Source organism: Triturus cristatus, chromosome 1_2 (assembly GCF_964204655.1).
Source record: "Triturus cristatus chromosome 1_2, aTriCri1.1, whole genome shotgun sequence".
Classification (NCBI taxonomy): domain Eukaryota; kingdom Metazoa; phylum Chordata; class Amphibia; order Caudata; family Salamandridae; genus Triturus; species Triturus cristatus.
The window spans coordinates 1,075,825,376-1,075,844,112 of record NC_140580.1 but is presented as its reverse complement, the minus strand read 5'-3'; the positions used below and the strand labels follow the sequence as shown (position 1 = coordinate 1,075,844,112).

The 18,737-nt window shown below is 44.6% G+C and overlaps 1 protein-coding gene across 1 annotated transcript in view; it reads right to left on the bottom strand.

The window, feature by feature from the left end:
* Nucleotides 1-18,737, bottom strand: part of AGPAT2 (1-acylglycerol-3-phosphate O-acyltransferase 2) — a 421,046-nt gene that overhangs the window by 266,506 nt on the left and 135,803 nt on the right. The window contains exon 2 of the mRNA XM_085612947.1: nucleotides 14,147-14,280. Coding sequence (XP_085469073.1) covers nucleotides 14,147-14,280 — 134 coding nt within the window. The remainder of the gene's footprint in view (nucleotides 1-14,146; nucleotides 14,281-18,737) is intronic.

Below are 18,737 nucleotides of genomic sequence, written 5' to 3'. Positions count from 1 at the left end.
TGCTTGAATCCAGTGGCAAAGTGAGCAAGGGACTCACCCCGAAACCGGTCCTAGGATGCTTGTTTCCAGTCCAGGGAGGGCCTGGCTTGGCAGTTCGGGCTGGACTGTTCCCATGAGGCACAGGGTCAAGACTGATTTGCATATGGCTGGGTTCAAACTGGAATGGCATGGTGAGCAAAAAAACGATGGATTTAGGCCCAGATCTCTGTACTGGGGTGAATGTATGACATTGTTCTGCATTCTGTCCATCAATTGTTGTTTTTGCATTTGTCACCCCGAGTGGGAAGGGTATGCCCAGACGTGGGTCCCTTGCTCTCCATGCCACTGGAATCAAGCTATCCTGGCTGAAGAGGGGTGAAACCCCGAAACCGGTCCTAGGATGCTTGTTTCCAGTCCAGGGAGGGCCTGGCTTGGCAGTTCGGGCTGGACTGTTCCCATGAGGCACAGGGTCAAGACTGATTTGCATATGGCTGGGTTCAAACTGGAATGGCATGGTGAGCAAAAAAACGATGGATTTAGGCCCAGATCTCTGTACTGGGGTGAATGTATGACATTGTTCGGCATTCTGTCCATCAATTGTTGTTTTTGCATTATTCAATAGGAATGCCCGCTCCCCTCTTTATTTAACACTCGAACCCCTGGCCTAGTGACCGCAGAAAGAGGATATGATTCGGGATTTACACTGGTCAGAATGGCTGGAGGATCATGCCCCCATATTCGAGGATCTCGTGGACATTCGTAATTAGCAGGGCAAAATCGGCCCTAGTGTAACAGAATTCTTAAATTAGTTTGGGAAAACATCAACTAGTCACAAGTCTGTTATCCACCCTATTCAGGGAACTCCTGCAGAGATGGTATGTATTTGGAGTTTATGGTTCAAGTTCCCTCACACAATGTTGAATACTCCACGGCACGCCACGACACTCGCCCATCCATTCTATAACACTTTACGCCCCTCTAATGTACACCTCTTGACACTTCGATAATCCACTCTACGCCCCTCCATGCTGTGACACTCCACGCTACAACACTATAATCTATCCCACTCCACTGTATCCCACTTTCCAACACTCCACTCTATTCTACGACTCTACTCCACTCTAAGCTCATCTACTCTACAACACTCCACTCTACTTACGGCCCCCAAAAAATTCCACGCCACTCTACACTACTCCACTCAACAACACTTTACCTCACTCTACGCCCCTTGAATCTATGACCCTCCTCTCTATGCCCCCTAGGCTATACACCTCCACTCCACGACACTCCACTCTACACTATGCCCTTCTACTCCTCCTCACTCTACTCGATGCCACTCCATTCTATCTCACTCCACTCCACAACAATTCTCTCCACTCTGCAATCACTTTACAACCCTCCTCTCCACTCTACGCCACTCCACTCTACAACACACCAATTCACAACACTTTACTCCATGCCACTCTACTGTATGCCACTAACATTTAGCTGTGCTGAACAGCAGCCATGCAGGTGTACAACATGGCTAAAACACATTGACAAAGCCAATAGCTCTTGCATAGGCGAGACCTATTGGCTTTGCCAATGCTTGTTCCAGTTGGGATGTAGTAGGAATCAGACTGTTAAAACATATACTATTCCAAATTGCAGTTTTGGACCTTTGCATATTTCCAATAAGACTTTAACCTTCACAAAACACGATTCTTTCGATATTTACAGTAGCAGCATGCCTTGTCGTTTTACCTGAAGGATTCTATCGTAATTGTAGACTTCACATCGCATTAGCTAAACTAACAGGCATTGGCAAAGCCAATAGGTCCTGCCCATGCAAATGCTATTGACTTTGCCAATATGTTTGTGCAATGTTGTACACCAGAGTGGCTGCTGCTCAGCATGGCAAAACGTTAGTAGGGTAATGGAGAGTGGCGTGGAGTGGCTTAAAGTGGAGAAGAGTGGAGTTTTATGGATTGGTGTACAACAGAGTTGAATGGTGTGGCGAGAAATGAAGTGGAGCGTCATGGAGTTGCGTACAGTGTTGTGGAGGAAATAGAGTGTTGTAGAGTGGAAGGGTGTAGAGTTGAGTGGTGTAGAGTAGACCACAGTGCCAGAGTTGAGTACAGTGTCGTAGAGTGGTGTAGAGCTGAGTGGAGTAAAGTGTGTAGAGCTGAGTGGCATACAGTGGAATAAATTGTCATAGAGTGGAGTGGAATAGTGTGTCATAGAATAGAGTGGAGTAAAGTGGTATGGAGTGTCATAGAGGGAGTTTCGTAGAGAGTTGTAAAGTGGAGTAGAGTCATAAAATGACACAGCGTGGAGTAGAGTGCTGTAAAGTGGAGTAGCATAGAATGGAGTAGAGTGTCAGGGGAGCAGAGTTCAATGGAGTAGAGCATCACAAAGTGGAGTATCGTGGAGTGGAGTGAAGTGTCGTGTAGTGTAGTAGAGTGGAGTGGAACAGAATGGCCCAGAGTGAAGTGGTGCAAAGTACAGTGGTAGTGAGTATACAGGCGTAGAGTGCAGTGGTGTATAGTAGAGTGACGTGGCGTACACGGTCATAGAATGCAGTGGTGCAGATTAGAGTATCGTAGGGTGCAGTGGAATAGAGTAGAGTGCAGTGGTGCAGTGAAAGGTGACGTAGAGTGCAATGCAGAGTAGAGAATAGTCATGTACAGTGCAGTGGTGCAGAGTAGATTGGCATAGAGTGCAGTGGCTTTGAGTATATTGGTTTTGAGAAGAATGGTGTAGAGTGCATTGGCGTAGAGTGTAGTGGTGCGGAGTGGCACCGAGTATAATAGAGTGACGTAGACGTCAGTGGCATAGTAGATTGTTTCAGAGTACAGTGAAGTGGCGTAGAGTGCCGTGGTATAGATTAAAGTGTCAGAGTGCAGTGGTGCAGAGCAGATTAGAGTGGCTTAGAGTGGATTGGCATAAAGTGCAGTGGCTTACAGTGCAGGGGCATAGAGTTCAGTGGCATAGAGTTCAGTGGCATAGAGTTCAGTGGCATAGAGTTCAGTGGCATAGAGTTCAGTGGCATAGAGTTCAGTGGCACAGAGATCAGTGGCACAGAGATCAGTGGCACAGAGATCAGTGGCACAGAGATCAGTGGCACAGAGATCAGTGGCACAGAGATCAGTGGCACAGAGTATACTGTCAGAGTGCAGTAGTGTATTGTAGAGTGACGTGGCGTGCATTGGCACAAAGTGCAGTGGCGAGGAGTAGAGTGGTGTAAAGTGAAGTGGCACAGAGTGGTGTAGAGTGCAGAGTAGAATAGAGAGGCGCACAGTGCAGTGGCACACAGTAGAACAGAGTGCCGTAGAGTGCAGTGGTATAGAGTATACTGCACAGAGTGATTTGGTGCAGAGTAAACTGGCGTAGAGTACATTAGTTTTGAGTAAAGTAGTGGAGAGTGCATTAGCGTAGAGTGCAGTGGCATCGAGCGCAGTGTTACAGAGGAGGGTGGAATTGAGTGGAGTGGCTTGTGGTGGTGTAGAGTGCAGTGGCGAAGAGGGCAGTGGTGCATAGTAGAGTAGTGTGGGGTAGAGTGCATTGGCGTGGAGTGGAGAAGAATAGAGAGGGCAAGACTCCTAACAATGATCTAGAAAATTTGACTATATCTCGCCACATCTGAAGGCGCTCAACTGGCGACCCTATGAAGCGCGAATACACCTAAAGATGGCTTTCATCACACAAAGCTTTATACCACAAACCCCCACAATATCTAGCCCAGAAACTTACTATATCTGGAGGAAACAGACACTCTAAGAGCTCCGACAATCTCCTGAAACCTTCGTGCTTCAGCAAGAAAAAAAGATTTGACAAAGCATTTTCTGGAGCTGCACCAAGAATCTGGAACTCACTCCCTCCAAGCATAAGAAAAAATCTCTTCATCGACATTATTTAAAAGGGAAGCTAAAACATTCCTGACGAGCAAATTCCTCCCTTAAACTCCTTAGCAATCTTCACCCACCTGGGCCTTATAAACTGCAACAGATAACTTTTCTACTTGCCCCTCTCTGGGAGTGACTCTCCCCACTTTGGCAATCACAAGATCCGACTCGAAGGAAGCTCTACTTTCGATTTCACACCTGCCTGCAATGAACCAATCTGCTACTCTAAACTCGTATCTAGGATGCCTGTGATGACAGCCTCGCTAATATGATTTGGTTGTACTTGAACTTGTTCCTTCTGCACCAAACTGAACAATCCATTTCTACTTATTATGTTTATTATCGATTCATTATCGATTTGTACTCCTCCGAACCTCATATGCCACATATCTATATGTAGGACCCTACTAAAATGTTCTTGAATTTGTTGCTCTGTACTGTGAAGCACTCTGATATCCTACTCAGGGTCTTGTTCACACTATAGAACACACAAAAAGTAAAAAATAAAAACTTAAGGGTTAGTGTGGAGTGGTGCAGAGTAGAGTGCAGTGGCATGGAGTGGTGCAGAGTAGAGTGGAGTGGGGTAACGTGGAGTATGCTTGGTGTGTTAGCGCACTGCCATTACAGACAACACATCTTCAATTAAAATGACCATTACGTTTTGTTGAAAAGTCATCCTGTGCCATTGGCACCCCCAACTTTTTTACTGACTGGTACTGGTGGTAACTGACTCTGACTGGCCCTGGGCTCTGCCTAACCAGGCCCAGGGCCAGTGTTATACTGAAAGAGACACTTAGAATACAGTGAATACGCCTACATACACTAGGGTACACTATGGGTTGGGGTACCCCTGTAATTGGCATGACCTACCCTATAATGCCATAGCACATAATATGGCAGGGGGGTTGAAACTACCTTTAAGTCCATAGTATATAACAGGGCATGGCAGTTTAGAGGCCAGCAGCCTTTCTGCGCTTGCATGTGTGCACTGCTGAAGCTTGAGGTCAATTTAAAGGCAGTCCTTGGTTGCAGGACTGCTTTTAAAATGCAAATTGGGCCCAACTCCACTTTGCTGTTTGGGGCACTTAAAAATTAATAAACTACAATGTTTTGGCATATTAGGTAGCCCCAGGGTTTCCCCTAGGTGTCCCAGGGGTGGGGGGTCTGGTACTTATAAGGAGGATCCTTATAAAATGATTTTTATATGCCCTGAGGTTAGTGAAATTGCACATTTCACCCCCCACATTGTATTAAAGTGCTTCCCAAATTCGATGCTTGTGCTACGAGCACTGTGAAGTGAGGATCTGCAATATTTTGGAATATTCATAACTCCTAAAGTCTCCCCTAGGTATTCCAGGGATTGGGGGGTCCAGTAGATCTAGGCAGGGCCCTTATAAAATATGTTTTATAAGCCCTGGTGTTGGAGAAATTGCCCAGTTCATTTTCCCCATTGCAAATCCCCAGCCACATAGGTTAACATGGCAATAAGTTATTAAGTAGTAATTCCCGCAAGGAGAATCGTAAAAAAAATCATTCAAGGACTTCCTAAATTGGTAGTGATAAATCCAACAATATGGTATTGTTGAATGTCTCCAAAAGTGTACAGGTAAAAAGTTAGAAGACAAAATTCAGCCTTCCAGTGATCAGACGCGATTGATCAGTTAAGTGGATTGCCAGGCTGCTTTGATGAGGTGATAAGTAGCCCCTGTGGTTATCCCGCAATTCTGCCAGCAGGGGGAGGGGTCATAAAATATCTTCCTTTAAAGAGAGGATGGGACAGACAGTATAAGTCGGGTCCAGTTACAGCCCTACCCTCTGAACCCAGGCAGAGGGCAGGATTAAGGAAGGAATGAGCAGATGTATGGGGAAAGGTCAGAATGAAAATGAACCATCCTGAAGGAAGGCTTAGCCAGCTCTTATCTCTCTGCTGAAAAATCATGCATGTTGAATTTGGGAGAAATGGTGCTTTCTGGGCCACACTTATATAGTGCCACACTGTGGCGTACATGGTCATACCCTGGGGTGTTGCCCTCCACCTCATTGGACAGGATCGCCCTCCTGCTTGACCCAGAGAACTTGGAATAAGCATCTGAGAGGGGCAGAGCCTCTCAAATCTGCTGCTTGAAACTCAAGGAAGAAGAAGGGTCAATGCTGAGATGTTTGATTTCCACCAACCAGGCCCTGCACTCTGAAGACTGCGCCTGCTGCACAATCTGGAACTACAGCCCTGTGGACTACCTTGCCTTAAAAGGACTAAAGAGTGGACTCCCTGTAAGCTACAGGTTAACAGAGCTCACCTGGATTTCTAAGGGTTTGTCCAAGTGGATTGTGGGAAATGAAGTTCGAATCTTTCAAGGCCCATCTTGGAGCTTCCAGACTCTTGGAGTAAGTTTGTAACACTTTGGGGAACTTCAGGAAGAGGTTCCAGAAGTTTAGAGAACTTTGGAGCCACCTTGGAAAAAAGCTCCATAAGTGGACCGTCTCGACCTGGCCAGCCAAGCTGGTGAACCCCAACCGCGAGCCGGCCTGCCGTCCAGGTTCGTCCCGCTGAAAAGCTCTGGAGGTCCGACTTCAAGAGTTTGACCGGGAGTAAGCTGAAACCCAAGCTGGCAAACCCTCACCGAAGCCGGACTGGTGAAGAGCATCAAGGGACCTCTGAAGAAAAAGCTCAGTAAAAGTTTTTAAGTCCAAAAGGTAGGAGAGGTGACCGGGACCAACTGCAAAAGTCAAGCTGCCCACCTTCAATCGCAAGCCGGCCTGGATCCGTTTTGGAGTCATTTTAAAGATAAACAATTTCCTAATTTTATAAATTGGTATTGGTTTTTTATTGTGCGTTGTGTCTTAATTATTTTCTGAATTGGTGTTTTTAAATGCTTTGCATATCTATCTTTGACGTTAAGTCTGCCTGCTCGCAGCCAAGTTACCAAGGGTTGAGCATGGGAATACTTTTCTAAGACCTATTCTGAGCCGTAGACTGTGTTAGTGACCTTATTGCCAGTGGCAGATATAAATTTGTCACTAATAACCCACTTTCAAACACACTTGCACTCACATACAGTTTCATTGATAAAAGTATACAGTGAACAAACAATGTGTGCAAATATCACCACCCAATGTATTGATTTGATCGTCAGCACAGGTCATTTACAGACATTTACATTTTTTTGTGTGCTACAAAAGAAATATCATCTGTACAGCCTTCCTCAAGCAGGCCCCCACTAGCCAGTATAATTGTCACATAAATCTTCTCACTGTGAAGTCAGCTATAGAAAAAAACACCAAGCTCTCTGGAAGACACAGCCTGACATTTGACTCCTGTATCTGAATGCACAGCAAATGTAACAAGATAAGAACAAGATTTACAGGCCTGTGTGCAGAAAGTGAGTTCATGGAAGAATACAGTACACATGGTTTGGGCAATGGGAGGGACGAACTCGAGCTGGACAGCCTATAGAAAGCCAGTAAATATGAGTTACAAACCACAAAGCCAATGGTAAGCAACGGACCGAATGCATTCCTAGATCAACTTTCTGAAAGTCCCCAAAATGTCTTTAGCAAATCAGACAGTGCAATAATGGGGTACTTGGGGACAAAAAGATTTCTAAACTTTACAAGTCCTTATCTATTAAGTCTCCAAACACGTTTCCCATCCTACATGCAGGCTGGGAGGCATATGAAAGCAAATTGTCCAATGAGGTTTAGAGAGATACCTCATGTCTCCGGGGAAGGTATCCATCTCGGCACGTTATTGCCTAATTCGAACATGTACAATTTGAATATGTTCCTTCTTTTACTTTTTGTATCCTTTCTAAAAAATTAAATAAAGATTTACTGAAAAAGAAAAATATCTACAGATAATCTGGAAAAGCTGTGAAAAAGGAGTAGAAATTCCTTAAACTTAAGGTACCAATCTGAAATCGGAATATTTTTTCACAAGGTTTGGGATTGTCTATTTAAACGAGTGTTTTTAAGGGAAGTATTTGAGTCTCTCTAAAAGGTACTGGAATAGCCAGTTATGCCCTTATCTAAGTGAATCTTTTTACAAATATTGGATGATTTGGAGGCAAATTCCTATTCTAGGGCATTATTCATCAGTTACTAGTATTTGCACAAGAAGACATTGCACAAAACAGGATAGCTAGCAGCACTCCCCATCGGAGTGGCTGGCAAGAGCTATGACCATCAAATGCCTTCTCCTAGGGAGGCTGATCTCCAAGGAAAGCAGAGATCTTAATTTGAGCCGATGGTTGAAGGGTGGGCCCATGGTCACTCTTTTTGGGGGATCTGCACTTATTTCTCCTCATCAGACTTTGGCCCAGAGCAAAAGAGAGAAAGAAACATACAAAAGGGGAGAGAAGTAGGAAAAGAAAGACAATAAAACAGTGAGAAAGCAGAGAGAAAAAAATAACTTGAAGGACTGAGATAAAGGGCAAGGAGTGTTTGGTGGTGGATGAAAGAGGCATGAGGTGGAATCAAGACAGTCTTGCGATTTGGCAACGCAGACATTCACTAGCACCGGCCAGAGTCTTCAGAGGCTCTTATTCATTTACACATTAAGCACAGGGCAAGATCCTGCCTCCAAAATTGCAAAAAAAAATCAAACAAGCTAGGAACCCTTGCAGAAGTACTTCTAAACCGTCTAAACCCTTCTAATTATCTCCTCGTATTTTACACTGTGTGTAGGTTCCACCGCAGAATAACTGTGGAAACACTGTATACATAAAATATATTTCTGCTTGTATATTGTTTGTTACTGTAATGTTATGTTTCCGGCATAAATACAGTTTTCTGCACCAAAAAAAACATTACACTTAGCATCCTTTAACATAACGCATAGCAGAATTGATTGTGGTATCAGTCAGGGTACCTGACTGAAAGGACGTAAAATATAACGACCAGGACCTGGATATAAGAGTGTACATCAGTGAATGTCATTAATGCCCCTCTCTTGGGACCGGACAGCACCTGGCAGCCTGGAAGAATGGGGTTTAAATGGTCTCTCTTCTGATGAACACGCCATGGTAACAGCTAGATCCTCCTCCCCTACAACTAAATACTAGTGCAATGGAAGTAGGCGTCGGGGATGAAAGACGACCTTGGGTCTCTCCATGGTCCTTTGACACACCACCGCCAATGAGTGGCCAGCAGCTGAAATGACACGTTTAGCAAGACAGTGCTGGCAGTATTGGGCTGTAATCCAATAAAACTATCAATGACGTATTTATTTGTATATTTATTAGGGGCAGTACACAAACTGAAATTACTCTAGGCATGGGGGACCCCATGCGCACTAGCCAGTGAGATCATCACTCATCAAGATGTTCTGCTTGAAGAGAAATGGGAAGGTGCTTTCAGAATCAAGTGTTAAACAGTCATGAGTCCACATGCCTTGAAACGACCAGACCTGCTAGTTAGTTTGTTATGTTATATTATAGTAATTTATAAAGCGCGGCAAATACCCGAAGGTGTCCTGGCGCTGACCACTAATTCTCTGAGACATTGAGATAAGAGTTCGGGACAAGAGACACAGGGTTATAACGTAAAAAGCCATGTTTTCAATCTTCTCCTAAAAGTGAGGAGGTCAAGGGCCATTCTCAAATACGGGGTGGGGGGGTGGGGGGGGGGGGGGGGGAGATCATTCCAGGCCTTGGCAGCGCACACCAAAAAGCTTCTTCCTCCCCAAGAGGCCTTTTTGAAGGGTGGCACTTTAATCAATTTTGCTCTTCCGGAACGTAGGATTCTTCTAGGTATGTACCACTGCATTTGTTGTTTCAAGAACTCTGGGCCAATACCGTGTAGTGCCTTGTAGGCGGTACAAAGTGATTTAAAATGCACCCGTTTCCTGATCGGCAGCCAGTGTAGTTTTTTTATTTCCTTAGAGATGGAGGCAGACTTGGGAGTACATGTGAGCAGCCGAGCTGCTGCATTTTGCAGCAATTGTAATTTATTCAAAAAACGTTGTTGCAAGTTTAGAGTCAGCCTGTTACACTAATATAGCCTGGACATGATGAGTGCCGTAATTAGTGTCTGCTGGCTATTGGCCGGCAGGAAGGGAAGTACTTTCTTAAGCATTCGGATTATAGAAAAAGTGGAAGATGCCATTGCGTTAACTTGATCGCCAAAATTAAGTTTTTCATCAATGAAGACTCCTAGATTTTTCACCTTCCTAACAGGGGGGTGGAAGTGTCCCCTTATCATCTGGCCACCACATTGGGGTCCAGAAATTAGGATTGTTCCCTAACAGGATGACCTCGGTCTTTCCTGAATTTAGTTTCAGGCAGTTTTGTGACATCCAGCTCCCGATAGCTGCCATGCAATCGTGGAATCTAATGTGAATTCCTGTTGCCTGACCGGGCTGCAGAGCCACCACAATTTGAGTGTTGTCTGCATATGATGTAAGGCTGAAACCAAAATACCTAATCAGAGCTGCCAAGGAGGAAACATATACATTAAAAAGCATTGGGCTATGGGAGGACCCCTGAGGCACTCCACATGGCAGCATGAAAGGTTTAGATTGGAAATCACCCAGAGCCACAGTTTGTGATCTGTCCGTCAAAAAGGATTTCAGGAGTTCATATGCTTTGCCTTTGATGCCGCATGCCCGCAGGCGGTCCATTAGTACATCATGGTGGACCGTATCGAAGGCTGAGGACAGGTCAAGCATACTTAAAGCTGCCTTGCCTCCCCTGTCCACAGCCTCCCTTATCTCCTCTGTAGATTTTTATTAGGGCAGTTTCTGTGCTATGCCCCTCTCTAAACCCATATTGAGTAGGGTCTAACACGTTAGTTTCACATAGGAAAGTGCTAAGCTGCATGTTCATGGTTTTCTCGACCATTTTTGCAGGTAGTGGGAGGCGTAATATGGGCCGGAAGTTATTAGGTTCCTTTGGGTCCAAATTAGGCTTTTTTAGCAGAGGCAATATCGAGGCCAGTTTCCATGGCCTAGGGAAGTACCCTACTTCAAACATAGTATTAAACAGTAGCGTGAGCATGAGGCCTACGGGAAACAGAGCCGGTTTAATAATTGAGACTGGACGGGGTCAAAGGGGGAGCCTGGTCGTGCGGCGAGTAGCAGATTCTCTGTGTCAGTTGTAGACCGAGGCCCAAATCTATCAAGAACCGGGGAGATATCAGAGATTGGCCTCCTACCCTCCAACCCTACTCTTGCTCCCTCTGGGCTTGGGGGACTGAAGTCTCCAAAAATGACCTCTACCTTGTTCAAGAAGAACCGGGCGATGTCATCACAGAGTCCCTGACTTGTTTCCACTCTTGTCGTGCTAGGGGAAGCCAGACTGGAAATTGTTTTGAAAAGTTCTTTGGTAGAGTTATTTGCAGCGTTAATTTGATTCGTGAAAAACTTTTTCTTTGCCTCGAATATAAGTTGCTTATAAATGGCAAGACTTTGCCTATAACTCTATTTATCCTCATCCTTATATTCTTTCCTCCAGCTCCGCTCAAGGGATTTGCAGGAGAGTTTTTGTCTCCTCAGTTCTTCTGAGTACCAGGGGGCTGTGGGATGGGATCTTCTTGGGCATAGTGTTTTAACCAGGGCTAGTAGATTACAGGCTGACTCCACCCACGAAGTGAAATGGGTGACCGTCTCCTCTAGTCCTGAGGGTAACTGACCAGCAGACGCCGTAAGAGTGGTTTGAAGGTCCGTACTCTCAATTTTATTCCAGGATCTACTTTTAATCACAGTCTTAAAACTTTTCTCTGATCTATTATGGTTGGCCAGGGTTACCTCAAATCCAACGCCCGTGTGATCTGTCCACTTCAAAGGCAATGAGCTTGTGAAGCACAGTTGGGGGTGGTAATTCCTTCAAGCGTGTGACCTGCCGAGTGTGTGGGATCCGTCACCTGCTGATTTAGGTCCGCACACCTCATCAGATCTATGAGGGCCAAAGTGTCAGGGTCATTTAATAACTCCAAATGGTAATTAAAATCTCCCAGGATTGTAAAGGAATCTGTAGACAGCCCTTCTTCCAGCAGATTCCCAATAGAATTAGGAAAAGTGCTCCTAGGTCACAGGGGTCTGTACAGTAGGATACCCTTGAATGTGTCATGGTATGATAGACCGAAACTAAAGGAGAAAGCCTCACAGTCCAAGTTTGAAGCTGTGTGAAAGGCTGGTTTTAATGAGTTGTGATAAATTATGGCTATGCCCCCCCCTCTTTATTGGCCTGTTGAGGTAGTGACAGAGATAACCTGGCAGAGTGGCATTTACAATATCGGGGCCTGAACTTTCGTCGGTCCAAGCTTCGGTGATGAAGGCGCTTTGAACATTCTCTCACTGATGGAGACGATAGCTGGCGTTAAAATCGTACGGGAGCGTGTTGTCTCTCCCCTTTGGTTGTTGCCTCCAATGTTAGGACACAGGATAACCTGAGGTAACGGGGTTGAGATTGATTTGGGTAGCTTTTGAAAGTATAGTACGTAATGAGCTCCCATTTTGCTCTAAGAACTTTGACGACTCACTCCTGACATCTTACAAAACCATGCGCTTAGGGATTCCAGTGCCTGGGGCCAGGATGTATATAATTTGAGCGATTTGGGCGCATAATGAGGGCAATGTTTACTGGCTATGACGTACATACTCATGTATACGATCTGATATATTGTATATGGATCGTGTGCATGCAAATAGTTACAGATCCATGATATATTCTTTTTTTAACACACAATATGGTTTAGATAGGACCATTGTCCTTTTTAAATTTACATCATTTGAGTTTTGAATACCTACAAGTATAGAGAGTTTTTATCGTACCTGGTGTGTTCTGTGCACTTTTGGAGAATTTAGTCTGAGCGGTTTCTTTTTTGTTTTTGTTCTACCCTCAGTAATCTGTGATCTGAGGCAACACTCCCATAAAGGTGGAGGTAAATTAAAATTACCCTTTAGGCGAGTTATTTGCTGTCTATCCAGACGTTTTTTGGGTTGTTTTAAAACTCACGTGTGTAGTTTGGTATCACATGTGTGGTGCTTTGAAGGGAGTCAACAATGGTTGGAATTGATATTCATGTTTGTTTTCTGTAGACACTGGACCGGACTGCAGCTGGTGCCATTGTCATAAACGACCATAACAATTAAGTATGGTTTCTATTCAATTTTTCACTTACTTTGTAGCAGAGTGACAACGTTGGAGGTCCTGATGAATGCCGCAAACTCGTAGTCATCTGGCAGAAACATGTGGACCATTGACGATTAGGACATTATTTCAGTCCTTTATCACTTTCTTTTTAACCCTAGCCCATGGGGACATTTATTAAACTGATCTTTGTCACCCAGTAGCTAGTTTTAATACACTTTTCTTCTTTATTTGCACTCTGCCCCTCACTCCCACTGCCTAAATTGGTATCCTTAAAAACACCTCACGCTCCTATCTTCTTTTTTCGAGAGTTGTATCCCACACTGTATACCTTGCGGTTGCAGTGTGCAAGAGGGCACCAATGATGAAGCATGTCACCTTCGGGTGAGTGAGGGTTCTCGTCTTTATAAGATAAGATTCCCTTCTCGTTTTTCTGTCTATTTGTCCTTGGTTTACCTTGGCTATTAATTTGTATTAGCATCTCATTACTTCTTGTGAGAAACATAAATCAAATAGCCAATCATGGAAACACCAATCAAAACACAGTTTACACAGAGAGCATATGCACTTTAGCACTGATCAGCAGTGGTGAAGTGCCCAGAGTCCTAAAACCAACACACACAGGTCAAGAGAAAATAGGAGGAAAAAGCTAAAAGTTTAGGGATAACCCTGCAAAAAGGCAATTTCCAATACCCCTGAATCCAAATACGCAGGGTTGCTGGCGCTGGGTGCGGTCGGGATGCGGATGGGCGCTGATGGGCTTGCCTTAGGCGCGCCCGCTGCGCAGTCGTGTCAGCATGGCAATTTATAGTCAGGGAGACTAATCCGCTGACCTAAATTTCACCCAAAATGGCGTCCCGACTCCACACGAGTCTCGGGAGGCTGCTTGTGCACACCCAGCCCCGGGCACGCCCACCACTAATCCCCGCTCCCTCGGAGGTTGGCAGCGTGAAGCGGCAGCAGGTAGGACACACAGTGAGTGCAAATGCGCAATTAAGTAAAAACAGTGCTAATCACGTATTAAAAGGATAAAAACGGTAGGAAAACGGACCGCTAGGGTTCCGTGCAATTTAAGTAAGGCAAAGTGCAAGTGTGCGAAATTAATGAAAACTCCCGGCTCAAGTCTCAGGAGCGAGTGATGTAGAATCTAAGTGAATTGTCAAAAAGGCTGATCATGCCCAGTAGATGAATCCTTACCCATCATGTCGAGGATGCTCTGGTGATTGGAGATAATGACACACGGCCCATCAACCTTAAAATTCTCCAATCCTTTCACCTCAAACCTCAAACCGAAGACATACTTCATGGTCCTCACAAAGGCACTGATGATCCTGCAAAAGAGGAATGGCCATGGTTACTGTTGGGTTCCACCAGTGGCTGTCTGTTGCTTTTGTGGCACAATCATTTTTTTTTTTTTACACCTGGCAGCAACATAAGGCATCCAATGTGACTCTGTGACTTACTACATACTTCGGTTAATTTATATGTAACTTCACATCTAATACGGCTGAGCGAGTGGACCATTTACAGCATAATCCTTTTAAATTATCTGTTCGATATGAAAACAGGTAACGTTGGTATACTCTTGTCTACAATAGGATTTTTAAGTATAGTTTAAATATATTGTAACTGAGCATATATTCGCCATATCATTTGTTTTGTAATACTGTCTGTGCTACACGTCTTTCAACCATTATAATTAATGCCAATTTATTCTTTTGTTATGGTATTAGGTATCACATTACTATGCACATGCCAACATACAACATTGTTCTTCGCAAACTACATATTCTCGAACAGATTTTTGAAAATTTCTGGATACCAAACTTCTTGTAAAATATTTTAGGATGTATTAAAACACAGACAAATTTACCTGAAATATTTACTAAGTCACCTCTGACATACAAGTTAAAGATTTACACAAAAGGAACACATTATTATGTTATTATGTCTTCTCATTACACGCAGCACAAAAGCATTTGTTCGCAGGAGGAATGGTAGCCATAAACTGACAAGAGCGTGCACATGAGTGGCGTGGCATGCGCCTGATGGATGGGCCCCAACAGAAGGAATACGAGCACACTCCTTTTTGGGAGCACACAAAAACTATAATCAGGGTGAACTGGCTTTGGCCTTGGCCTTGGCCTTGATTGATAAACTGCTTTAAAGGGAGCACAATCACTCTTGCTTTTGAAACGGGATGTAATTTACATTCCGTTTTGGAAGCAAGAGTGATTTTGCTTCTTAAACAGTTTATTATGTTCATCACCAAAATTGCTGTTTATCTCACACTGCAAGGCCTTGTACGAAATGGTTTGTTGTTGGTAGTTCTTCGCTGTGACTTGTGCTTGTCTGATAGCGGCGCTGAGCCCCAGTGATGCGGTTATTATAAGGGGGTGTTTCTCACACTGCCCTGCCCTTCTGAAAAAGGCTGCTGGTGGTGCAGCGATGCCAATGTGGCCACTGCACGTACAGACAGATGGCGAGTTCAGGATGGAAACACAGATGAGTGGGCAGGCCGTCAGGACGGACGGATCGAAGGACAGACAGCAGCCGGATTTAAAGTTGGGAAGGGAGGCTGCAATAGAAACCAATTGAGGCGCAGAGAGGACTACCAAGCCAAAGGGACCCCCTTCTAGTCACAGCCCCCCCCCCCCCCCCGAACTGAGGGGCTGGATTGGGCGACAGTGTCAGGGTCTCTCATTTCTCGCCAGTGGAAGGCCTGAGCGCCCATCTGACAAGCTCAATGAGAGTGCACACCAATGTGTCTTTTGTGACATTCTCTTTGATGTAACTATATTGCACATAAAGGACATAGCTGAGACGGTCGCAATCATGATTTATTTTAAAATATCACACCAAGAATAAAGAATGCAAAAGGAAAATTACATTTTTTAATCAAGTCCCAAATGTTTATAGTGAGAGAAAATTAGCATTCGGGTGACATGCATGGCAGAGGTTGGTTTTCCTGTCTGCGACCTGTATTTCAATGAGCAGTACAACTTCAAATTTGAATCAAATTCATTTTATTTGTTGAAGAAGAGTCTTGCAAAGCCGGATTGCTATTTGATTTCTTCCAGCTACATTTCAAAATTTGGTGTGGGCCTCCCAGTGCATTTATTTTGGGAAGGATGGCAATAAAAATCGGATTGGGGGTTATAGATTAAGGGAGAAAATAGAGTTGGAGGTCTGGACTCCGCAGTCACAGCGGGAAAGGCACCTAGGATTTAGTGAAGGGGCAAAAATAGAAGGGGCATCTAGGCACTAGGGAGTGCAAACAGGATGGAACCATAAAAGGTGCTTACTGGGGCACAGATAGAAGCCGTATAAGGGGGTGGTTAATTGGAGTGGATGGAGAAATCTGGCATCAGAAACTGAAGGATGGTTTATCAGGGTGCACTTAAAGGAAATGTTTGGTGTTCAGCTTGGAGATATTACACAGCATCTGCATCAGCATCTGAATACTGTTGGGCCGCGGTTAGCTGAGCTCTGGAGATTGCCAGAGTGATTACAAAAATGGTGAGGACCACCGAGCTCCCCTTATGGTTGTCAGGCTCGCTCGCTAGGCTCACTCACCACTGGGCACTCACCCTGAACTTTTACGCCTTTCACCACTTTTAAATGTCACCAGCCGCCACTGATTACATGCATAGTAAAGTCGATATATTAACACACGGGCATGTAACATAGTATAAGGACTTAAGCACTAGATTCAGGTCTGTATTGACCTTCATTTGTCTGTGATTGTAATAATTTACAATCTAAGAACTTTCAAATGTTTGTGTTGTTAAGTGAAACCTAAGGGAACTTGTTGTTTTATGGTTAATGTATGTCCTATCCTCTCTAGGTATATGGGTTGCTTGTGTGGTGATAAATATACCAACAATATTTGCCACCCAGGATACTGTGCTATACAAAGCAGGGCACTCTTACATTAAAGTGCCAAGAGTCACACAGTCCCTTCGGAAGACACCAAAGCCATACTGTGCCATGACAAATGCTGCTTCTTAGAATTAGATACCAGCAGGAATTTGGGCATTAGATTACTAAACCTGCAGAATGTTATCAGGGATCTGCATTCGTTATAAAGGAACTCCAGAGGGGAACCATAGCTCCTAATTGAATCCACAACTTACATTTTCTCCTTTCTTTACACTGCAGCTACACTGTAGATTTTTAAAATAGTGTTGTAGTGAGGGGCGTCCCTGCAGAGTATTTTATTTGTATCCTCGTATATGCTCCTGTTCCACACTTGCATTGGTGGCTTTAGGCCTCCAATGCAAATTTCCACTCTGATTTCATTACAGAAGAATACTCATGAACAACCCACTAACCCCTTTTTGGGTACAATTCAGAAAAGTGAAAATGGGAATCTGGGGCATCTTTTTAACATGTTTCACAAGAGAAGGAAAGGAGGACGTAGGGGTGAAGGAGTCAATAGACACGGGGGTGAAATAATGCTACTTCTCCTAGGAAGCACCCTTTTCCAAATCCCAAGTACTGACAGCAGTAAGAGCTCCTTGACGGAAGTCACTCATTACATTATTCTCAAGATGATGAGCAGTGTTATGAAAGAAGTGTCAGCAGTCTGGAGGGTATGTTCCACTCTGATAGGTATACTTTGTAGGTAGAGTCCTAGAAGGCTATGGCAGGCTCAGGATCCGCCTCCCTTCTCTATTATTATTATTATTATAGTTGCTTATAAAGCGCTACTGACACCCTACGGGTAACCTGGCGCTATGTTAGAGTGTGTGCTGGATAGAAAAGAGCCCCTGCCGAGCAGAGTTAGCGGGAGGTATGGTGGAAAGCCCGAGGATATAGCCAGGTTTTGATTCTTTTTCTGAACTGCGTCAGATTGTCTGTCTGTCTGATATCCAGTGGGAGTGTGTTCCAGAGTCGGGGGGCTGCTATGCAGAAGGCCCGACCTCCTGACATAACTTTCCTAACTCTCTGCACCCTCACTAGCTTTGATGAAGAGGAGCGAAGCAGCCGAGGCGGAGCATACCAACTGACTCTTTCCTGCAGGTATTTTGGCCCCTGTCCATGCAAGGCTTTGAACAATAGGCAAAGGGCTTTAAATTGGATTCTCTGGAGGACTGGCAGCCAATGTAGATCCGAAAGGGCCTGCGAGGTAGAGGAACGGCGTGGTCGTCCCAGGGTTATCTTTGCAGCCATGGTCTGTATTCTCTGCAATCTCTCAATCAAATACTGTGGAGAGTTCAGAAGCAGAGCGTTACAGTAATCTAGCCTACCGAGAATAGTGCTTCGGGCTATCAATGTCCTTGCCTCTGATGAAAACATTGGGAAAATTTTCCGGAGAGCTCTTATCAGGCTGAAACAGCTCCCAACTGTCTTACTGACATGTTTCTCCAGCGTCAGTTTATTGTCAAACATAACACCCAGGTTACGTACAACAATGCTGGGAGTCAATGATGCGCCAGCCGTAATTGGCCAAAAGTTAGATGGGAGTGGAGGGGGGATTCTTCCTGTTGCACAATATAAGATCTCAGTCTTTTCGCAGTTAAATTGGAGGGAGTTCTCCCTAAGCCAGGTTGCTATATCCTGCAGTCAGGCATGAAAGTCTGTTACAGGGACCGAGTGTTCGTCTTCCAAAGACAGGATAAGCTGAGTATCATCCGCGTAGTTGACTAAATTGACATTATGAGATCTCATAATTGTAGGTAGGGGACTCATAAATATGTTAAAAAGGATGGGACTTATTGCCGATCCCTGTGGGACACCTTGCGGTATGTTAGAAAAGTTAGAATGGATGGGAGGAAGAGCAATT